The sequence below is a fragment of the Phymastichus coffea genome, unplaced genomic scaffold (genome assembly GCF_024137745.1).
Source record: "Phymastichus coffea isolate CEN01 unplaced genomic scaffold, Cenicafe_Pcof_1.1 PCOF00027, whole genome shotgun sequence".
Taxonomy (NCBI): Eukaryota; Metazoa; Arthropoda; class Insecta; order Hymenoptera; family Eulophidae; genus Phymastichus; species Phymastichus coffea.
The window spans coordinates 254,702-265,136 of NW_026706838.1; the positions used below are offsets into that span (position 1 = coordinate 254,702).

General features: G+C 36.3%; 1 protein-coding gene across 1 annotated transcript; it reads right to left on the reverse strand.

The window, feature by feature from the left end:
- Window positions 1-368: 368 nt before the first annotated feature.
- LOC131675612 (uncharacterized) lies at window positions 369-815 on the reverse strand. The gene has a single exon (XM_058954652.1). The coding sequence runs from the start codon at window positions 813-815 to the stop codon at window positions 369-371; it is 447 nt and encodes a 148-aa protein (XP_058810635.1).
- Between the last annotated feature and the right edge of the window lie 9,620 nt (window positions 816-10,435).

The window sequence follows — 10,435 nt, forward strand, 5'->3', positions numbered from 1 at the left end:
TCAGATTACTGCTGGAACCTTAAGAGGGATACTTCAGTTAAGCACAAGAGAAAAGTGCTGAAAAGAACATTCGATGAAAGATGTAGACCTAGCAAGAAAGCACGTTTACATTGAAGAGTGGTGGCTTAACAGAGTAAGAGACATAAACCTCGATGTTAAGAAGTACCCTCCATGAGATTATAATAAAAAATGATTGTTTCACCATGACATTGAAATACTTAATATAAATTTCAGAGATTTCCTGATTTTCATACCTTTAACTGACTTTAGAAAGTTAGAAGATCTTAAATTTCGATTGGATTTCAATTCGATTTCGAGAATATCAAGGTCGGGGCGTGTAGAATTTGCTATGCCGTGTTTGGGATTTTTTATGCCGTGGTAAAAAGCAAGCGAATCCTCCTATCTAGAACCCTGTTCTCTACTTTACTATTCGGAGAATCCCGGTAGCATTTGAAGTACCCATAGCACGTAAGCATCTGCGTAAGGTAGAAGTTTACTTCTCCGAAGCTCCTCTCCATCCACGCCCCAATGTCGGGAATTAAGCTTCTCGTCCATACGCCTTTACCATCTCTCGACCACCGTTCTCGCCATACCTCTATTGTTCTATCACTCTCCTCCTTGGCTACTTCTACTTTATTTTCGTTTAACCTTCTGTCATAGATCCTCTTGCGCTCCCTAGCAAGAAGATCTACGGGGATTACACCATCGACACCCAGAATAGCTTCCCTCGAGACCGTCCAGTATGCGCTAGATGTCCTCAAGGCCCCTCGCCTCTGTACGCTAAAAAGCCTTTCGCGATATAGATCGAAGTTCATCGCATCAGGGGTTCATGAAATTAGGATGTGAAGGTCGAGGTTGTAGAGTTGCAGGTTACCGGGCTCGGGGCTGAGAAAATTAAGATATGGAGATCGGAGGTTGAGAGTCCAGGGTTATAGTCACGCAGAGATGCAGGTCTCGAGGGTTAAAGCAACCAGGGTTCAAAGACTAGGGTTATATTTGTTTTTTTTGTGCAAAATTAACGAATTAACCTTGAAGTGACCTTGATCCTAACTGGATGAGGTCAAATGGATTCCAGGTTTGTATTCAGAATACAAAGATACATGACAGTATATAATAGACGCCCATCGGAGGTCTCAAAAACAAGTTCATATGGATAAAAAGCAAATAAGGTCTATTTATTATTTGTTTGAGCTCTAGATGTCCTTCAAAGGTCATGTTGGAAAAAACCAACAATATGTATTTGAACGTAAAATTTCCCGCTCTGTCCGAATCCGTAGTCAAATTTTGAATTCCGTTGTATTAAATACATTTGACCTTCGAAAGACCTTGAACCTGACGTGATGGAGATCAACGGACCTCGGATTCGTGTTCAGCGCATCGAAATACATAAAAGTTATATGGTCTGGTCAAATAGGCATGAACTTTTTTTATTTTGTAAACCTGTGTAATTATATCTCAGGACTTACGGGGTGTCACGGAACTTTTTGGACACCCTGTATATTAAAAACAATAATAGGGAAGGAAATAAGGGAAAAAGGAGGAAAACTGTTCGTATTCTTTGCAGACATGAAGGCCACTTTTGATCTAATAAAGAGGAAGAAAATATGGGAAACAATGAAAGAGAAAGGGATAAATAGAAAAATTAGTAAAATAGAATAGAAGAAATATACAAGAAAACAGGGAGTAAGGTAAAAATTGGAGGAGAAATAATTAAGGAGTTTGAGACTTACATAGGCGTAAGGCAAGGGTACCCTTTGAGCACCACGTTATTTAATCTTGCCTTCGCCGACCTGGAAGTGAAGATCAAGAAAATAAAAGAAAGTATAGAAGGAGGAAACGAGAAGCAAAGAGGAACAGAAGTAGGCAATAAGGAAGAAATAGAGTATATGAGAGAAAAAAACGGGGTGGAACAGCATACAATATCCGATCGTGAAGGATGCATGAATCAATGAGATTGTGATACAGTTTATATATAAACAACGCCGACTGATATTTAATAAAAGGTGTAACAGAGCAAATATTGAATTTTGTAGCTACCTCCGAATAGTAATGAGAATATACGTCCATACTTACAAAGGCGTAAGGCAAGGGTGCCCTTTGAGAGCACCACGCTATTTAATCTTGCCTTCGCCAACCTGGAAGTGAAGATCAAGCAGGTGCAGGAAGGAGGGGTAGTGATAGGAAGGAAGAAAATATGGACATTAGGATATGCAGATGATATAGTGATGATTGCAAAGAGTGAAAGAGGAATGAAAACAAAGCTGAAAAAATTAAAAAGATACCTGGAAAAAAGGGGATTAGAGTTAAATGTAGGAAAATCAAAGATGATGAAATGCAGGAGAGGAGGAGGAAGGGGGAAGGAAGAAGAATTCGAATGGGAAAGTGAAAAGATAGAGATGGTGAAAGAGTACAACTACTTGGAATATGTGATAAGCAGAAATACCGGAAATAAAAAGCAGATAAAGAAGGTAGAAGGGAAAATAAATATGGGACTCGGAAGGCTGTGGGGGCTAGGAGAAAAGCTATTTAGAGAAAACTGGGAGCTACGGATGAATCTGTTCGATGCTCTGGCGAAAAGCGTGATTATGTATGGAGCAGAAATCTGGGGATGGAAGAGATATGAGGAAATAGAGAGACTACAACTAAAATATATAAAGTAGGTATTAGGATTAGATAGAAACACGCCAAGTTACCTAATACGATGGGAAATAGGAAGACAAGAAATGAAAGAAACAGCATTAGAAAGAGCAATGAAGTATGAAAACAAAATAAGAGAAGAAAGAGATGGCACAATAAAAAAAGAAGCATGGAGAGAATTAAAGAAAAGGGAAAGCAATGAAAATGATAAAAAGGGTAAGAAGGAGGAGACAGAGGAAAGGCTGGAAAAAAGTAAAATATACAGAGAGGGAAGAGAGAGATGAAATGAGGGAAGAGTTTTGGGAATAAATAAGAGACGAGCTAAAGAAAAAAGATGAAAAAGAACTAGAAGAAAAACTAGAAAAATCAAGATACATAAACGAGTGGAAAGAACTGAAAGAAGAAATGAAAAGGTATAGGTTAAAGGAAATTCAAGGAGAGGGAAGAATAAAAGGCCTGCAAATAAGGGAAAGGTTTAGATTAGGTAATGAAACGAGAGGAAGCAGGTATTGGGAAAAAGAAGAAAATAAGAGATGCAGAATGTGTATGAAAGAGGAAGAAAATTGGAAGCACATAGTAGAAAAATGTGAAGAAAGCAAAAAGGATGGGAAAGAATGGGAAAAAATAATAATAGGAAGCAAAGAAAAGATAGCGTGGATGTTGCAGCTAAAATGGAAAAGAAGAAGAAACGAAGAGAAGAAAGAAAAAGAAAAGCAAGAAGACGAAGCTGTAAGACCCTAAGGAGAGACGGAAACAGAAGACAGAGAAGCAAGACTCGCAGACACATCTACACACACATACACTGAAAATTATTCAACCAACATCAAAATTATACCAAAGTGAGGATATAAAAAACTTTAAACCATCTACATACATGTTGTATTTTTTTTATAAACAGATAAATTGAAATTTTTTTATAATACTCGTATATCAACTTATTCTTCCATGATAGTCATATTCTTATACCCTTCCATTTGAAGAACAATCGATTAAATCTCTAACAGAAAAAAGATATTTGAATATTTAATTATATTTAAATATTTAATATTATTTAAATATTTTAGTCTAATTAAAATATTTAATTTTATTAAAATATTTAATTCTATTTAAATATTTAATTGTATTCAAATATTTACGAGTAATTATATTTAAATAAATAATTCTTCAAAATAAGACAATATCTATCATTAATTAAAATTATAATATTAATAAAAAAATATATATATCAACACTACGGGGAATCGAACCCGCGCTTTTCGTGCGTTCGCCCGACTACGCTATACCGCTTGAACCGTAGCCATTCTTTTAGAGAGTACTAGTCAGTATGCCCGTTGCGTATTCTTAATATCTATCATCTCTGATCAAATTCTTCAAATATCATTCATTTATTTATTCAACGAATATTTTGTCGTACGATGTGATTTAGCACTGAAAAGTACTGTTTTATCGAAATTTGATAAATTTTATTTATTGAACAAATTTGTATTCAACCTGGTACATATAACTTAATTTAAACAATACCTATCTTATACTTACCTATTGACTTTGCTGCAAATTGAATAGGAAAAAAGAAAAAAACACCAGCAAAGTTTTTCATAATTTTTGTGATTTAGCACTAAAAAGTGCTGTTTTATCGAAATTCAATAAATTTTTTCAAATATATTTCGTTTATTTATTTACAATATTTTATCATGATTGCGATTTAGCACTGACAAGTGCTGTTTTATATTTTAATTGAACGAATATAATGATTGAATAGCTTTGCGATCGTCTTGAAAAAAGCTGCAGCTATACCGCCCATGGCCTGTCCGTTGATTTTTACGACTGGTCTGCTGTATAGAAAGCCGTTGAACTGACGTTTACGTTTTACCTGCTGTGTGAAAAGAAAAGCGCACGCGCGACTAAGAACACATTAATATACCCATGCCAAGCTGCTCCGCACAAATCCCCTTTGACTTAGCTACTCCCACTACTAATTATATTCGACTTATACGCGCGACAACATCAGTTCTCTTGCATTATCCCCACCCTCGTCTAGTGGACCAATGATCCATGCGCGCTCAAATTTGCTGAAAATGAATAAAATATCTCTCAGTTCGTCTCATTGCATTAGTTACGTTTTTTAAGAGTTAGAACTATAAGTATATGATTCATTTCATTCTGATAAGTTCTTGTATTTATATTTAATAAATACATATTTTGCATCATTTTATATAATTAAAAATTGAGTTTTTACATGGAAGTGTAAAGTGCAATAATATGCAGCGCGAAGCTATTGTTAATGAGTTTTTTTCGCCGGAAACTGAGTTGTGGAAGGATGTTCTCGACCGAGCTATTGAAGCTTTGGAAGAAGACTTCCCTATGAATGATGAACTCAACGCTGCTGAACAAGAGATCATCGATGCGCTAGGGACACCAGTAAGAGGACCGAATGAAGAGGAAGCGGCATCGATTCATTTGGCACAAACTGAAAAAATGCTGTTAACCCCGTCTTAATCAATTAGGTAAGTTTATTTATTTAATTACTTATTTGGTTTTTTTTTTATTTCTCACTATTTCCTTTACATTACTTTTTTACTATGAATTTTACAAGGCAAGTCGACGATTGTGCGTAAACTATTTTGCACTATTGTTCGCAGTCTAGTATGTTATAGTGTATCCATACATTAATTTTCACATATATTATTGTGCATAAGAGTTTACATATAAAAATAATTATGTGCTCACTTGTCAGCTTGTCTTTTATAATGTTTTATTTCATTGAATAATAATTTTTTACTTCTCTCTTGCATAATGAATTTTGTAATGTTTTATTAAAATTATGTAAAATAACATATTAAAAAATTCATATGCAAGAGAGAGATAAACAAGCCAGAACAAACCTTGTCTATTTAAAAAAAATATTATTTAATCAAATAAAACATTATAAAAGGTAAACTGACAATCATGCACATAATTATTTAAAGAAACTAATCTAATCGGAATGTATTATATATGATGAATTGAAGTAAACCTTGACTGGATTTTATCATAAATAGAGTACAAATCTATTTCAAATTGACGGATAGATACAACTGAGAATGTACAACTCTTCAACGACTCTCAGTCAACTGTATACTGTTAACTCTCCATATAACTTCATGACATCGGTCATTTTCAATTCCTTCTCGCTAGAATTTTGAAGCCTTTCAGAAATTCGATTTCATCCGGCGATTGTACGATTGAATTTTGAGAAATCAGAGTATAGTTTGAAAAGATATAACTTGGTCGTTAATAATAAACAGGTACCGCGTTTTGGTACAAACTATTCGCAATATTTATAGCTAACTATGTGTGCCTTAATCTCAGTTTTTACTGTTCTCTTTAGATAGAAATTCTAATCTTTAGAAAGTCGTGGAATCAATATATAAAAATCGCACTGATGCTATGAATTAATTTTTTCAAATAATACCTTGCATATACATTTCACATCTACTTTATTATTTTCGTCATCTATGCACAGGGATGATCGGGCAAGAGTAAGATTAATTTTAATAACCCAAAAACTCAAATAACCCCATAACCCAATAATCCAATAATCCAACCCCAATAACCCCAATAACCAAATAACCAAGTTATATTTTTAATATGAATCCCCATTTTTTAGCAAGGATTCGGAAAGAGCGGGAAATTCTACGTTCAGGTAAGGTATTATGTGTGGGATGCGGTCAACCCCCCTCCTATTCCACCGGGGAAATAATAATAATAATAAAAATAATAATAATAATGATAATAATAACACAATACCCAAGATAAATAAAAGTTCGATTATCAAGGTCGTTTTTGCTTTATTTATCTTGTTGCAGCTCGATATCGCCCTTGACCGTCAAAATTAGCCAGGGAGGCTTCGATACCCAAACCACGTAAGAATCCGAATCATTGAACGAAGAGAGAGACGACGACCACGAAAACGCCCCTGGAGATAACAGAATGTCAACAATTAGAAAGTTTACATTGCGTCTAAGCTAAAAAATAGGAAAATAAGCTTTCGTTAATTAAATGAAATAACATTGTACGTAATCTTCAATAAATCTTGAATGAATCCTTTAATAAAGTCTTGAAAAATGATCCCAAGATCAACAGCTGGTAGAATTTTGTGGCTTTATAGATTTTATCCATATCACATAACTTTGACTCAAGCTTTGATGCCAGATCTCCGCCGCAGACTCGAATTTTATAATTGGGCACAAGCAAGGATTAGTGAATAGCCTGAATTTTTCAGATACATAATGTTTTCGGACGAAGCTACATTTCGTATTCGTTGAATTTTCCATAGGTTGTGGGTTTTTGTACAACTCATGCAGATACTTGGCTAAATCATGAAGATTGTGAACGAACACTTGGCTGGACCACCGTCATCGGCATTATTCTGTCTGTAGCTGCGATAACACGAAAGGGAGTCATCATAGTTACACTTGACGAAAAACCCAACACTGTACGGTTTGTGACATTGATAGATCCGTTCGTGAGACTCTCAAAATCGGCGTACACAACGAACAGTACTGCGCACTCATTTTTAAAGTGTTCAAATTGTAAAAATTTATCTTTCCCATTGGGAAGCACAATTTTACATATATTCACATATTTACAGTCGATCTCGAGCGTTTTCAATCTCTGTTCAGTTCGAAAATAGTATTAGCAACGATCGCATATATACGAATTACATCTACGAAATGACAATTATCGATACATCAATCGAGATAAGTGCACTTTGTAAGGTATACTCGGACGTTCCATTTGCTCTTCGTTTACATCGGCGTTAACATCGATATAATAATTTTCCACTAGAAGACCGTTCACGTGCTTTTCTTTTTTCTCATCGGTGAAATGTTGCGGCAAAACCTCGTAGGACCCATTATTCAAATTTAAAAAGTACACGTTCACTGAAACGTCGTTTTGTTTTTTAAATTTCACGACTTCTTTCGGGTGTACCGGAAATGATAGATTTTAAAAATTATATTTATCTTGATGAGCAGTATAGGCAGTGACACGACATGCATTCTTTGCGACTGGATGTAACGTTGAACGAATGGCCCATTTGAAACATTCGTTGTCGTTGTTCTGCACATTCACACAGGCTCTCTTTCTTCTAATAGGTTCGAGCAATTCAACATAAGAACCAGCCCTCATAGGTTTATACTTGCTGATATACGAGTATACGGTTAAGTTTAATATAATACGAAAAGACCAACCCGAGTCTTGCTCTTAAAATTCTTCTGTGCTCTTACTGATTGGTTCTAAAACATTTTCAATGAACCACTCGTCTATGTCTGTAGTTAGATATATCGGTACTATCTTTGTATTGAAATGCTTCACATCAAGAATGCAGTCAAAAAGAATAATTGCTTTCATCGCAATTATTCTTTTTGACTGCATACTCGGCTTTTAGTACAGCATTCACTTTTAAAGAACTAAGTTTCTTCAAGGTCACCTTAATTTGAGCATGGAATAATGGTTTAGCATGTCTAAAAAACGTATTCAAATCCATATGTTTCAGATTGGTTATTACACCAGTCTTTATTCTACCTTTGAACGCACTATTGATGTCGTTCTAGCGAACTGTTGAGTCTTGAACTGGTAGTCTGGATTGACAACAGCCGGTGTAGTAGTAGTAGTACTAGCCGATTCGAGACCTTCACCAATTATATCCAAAATAATGAGAGGTTCGTATATCGACTGTTCGCTATGTTTGCTCACAACAGGTTTGGCAATCGATGAAGTGGCAATGGGGGGCTGTGCCAACAGCTTACTCTTGTATTCGTTTAGCAGATGTAAAACGCTTCTAATCATGCACATAGCTGCCTGCAGCTTCTGTATGCCAGCCACGATCAAGCTAGGCGAACGTGAAAGCTCATTAGCTTTGCGCAAAACCAATGAATCCAGTGTCAACCATCTTTCGATGTCTTCGACATTAGCACGACCAGCATTCGCCAGACGATGTGTGCGCAAACGAAACAAGGCTGTGTTCTTAAAAATCGAGGTCTGTCCGGAAAGTATCGGGCCTACGTTTATATCTTCGCGCCATAGTGTTAGAGCGACCTATACCGGACAGAAACGTCATCAGTAAAGCCTCACGAATCTATTGGTTACTTACTGATACCTGCCAGACGTATAGTTCATGCGCAGCATGTCTTTGTTTACAGTGCTTTTTTCGTTTTCATCGGATTTTGATATTGTCAAAAATGACTGAAAAACGAGATCAACGAATTTGCATCAAATTTTGCTTTCAACTCGGAAAAACGAGTTCGGAAACTATTGAAATTGATGCAAAAGGCCTTCGGAAGCGAGTGTATGAGCAAAACACGAATAAAAGAGTGGTATAAACGGTTCAAGGATGGTCGCACTTCTGTCGATAATGATTCTCGGTCTGGCCGACCCTCGACGACAAAAACCGCAGATAATATTGAGCGAGTGCGACTTGCAATCGAACAAGATCGTCGTATGACTGGGCGAGAACTAGAAGAAGACCTTGGGATACTAAAAACTATCATTTCAGAAATTTTAACCGAAAATTTAGGAATGAAACGCGTGTGTGCGAAATTAATCCCAAAATTACTCACAGCAGAGCAGAAGAACATTCGCTTATAAATCGCTCTGGACAATCTGGAAATGGTCACTAAAATGATAATAATGTGCTTAGAAAAGTTATTACAGGTGATGAATCATGGGTTTATGGTTATGATCCTGAAACAAAACAACAATCTTCACAGTGGAAGCATTCTGAATCACCAAGACCAAAAAAAGCACGTCAAAGTTGGAGCAATGTTAAGTCAATGTTGATTGTTTTTTTCAATTGTGAAGATGTTGTACATCACGAATATGCACCAACAGGTCAGACAATCAATAAAGAACACTACGTTTAAATTTTAAAACGTTTGCGTGATGCAGTAAGAAGAAAACGGCCACAATTTTAGGATAGTGGTGACTGGATTGTCCATCACGATAATGCGCCAGTGCATTGATCCAATCTTTTGCAGCAGCTTTTGAGCAAACACAGTATCGCATTGCTTCGACAACCTCCGTACAGTCCCGACATAGTCCCTTGTGACTTTTGGCTGTTTCCAAAAATAAAAAAACCACTTAAAGGACACCGATGCGATGACAAAACAACGGTTGAAAACAATGCAACGAGTGTACCTAAGGCTATCCCTAAAAGTGAGTTCCAGGACTGTTTTGAAAAGTGGAAACGTCGATGGAACCGTGTTATTCAATTAAGTGGGGATTACTTTGAAGGATGCCACCCACCAGATGATAAAGAATAACGCTAGCACGAAAATATAAAGGTAGGCCCGATACTTTCCGGACAGACTTCGTACTGAGCCATGAGGCTAATTACTCAACTGAGTAGATTTGACAAATCCATCGCGTTATATTCACTACTCGTCGATGCTGATTGGTTGGAAAAAGTATGGAGGGGTGAACGATTGTGATTTATCGAAAAATTATAGTGGGTATCTACAAGTGCAAACTCAACATAAAAAGGCTATTGATGCAGTCGTCGTCGATTCCTCAGTTACTACGATAGATTTTGTTGTAGACGTACAGGGTTTCACAACTACCTTGAACCAATTCGTATTCAAGGAGTTTGCTGTTTGTCCTCTGGAAGAAAATCCAACTTCATCGGTGCTTCTGTTTAAACCACCTTACCTATGGGAATGGTTATTAAAGAAAAATCAGTGCGAAAACCGATTGTTAGCGAGAAATTTTCATGGTATTCCGTTGGAATCTGGCAATTTATCGTACGACGACATTGGAAAAA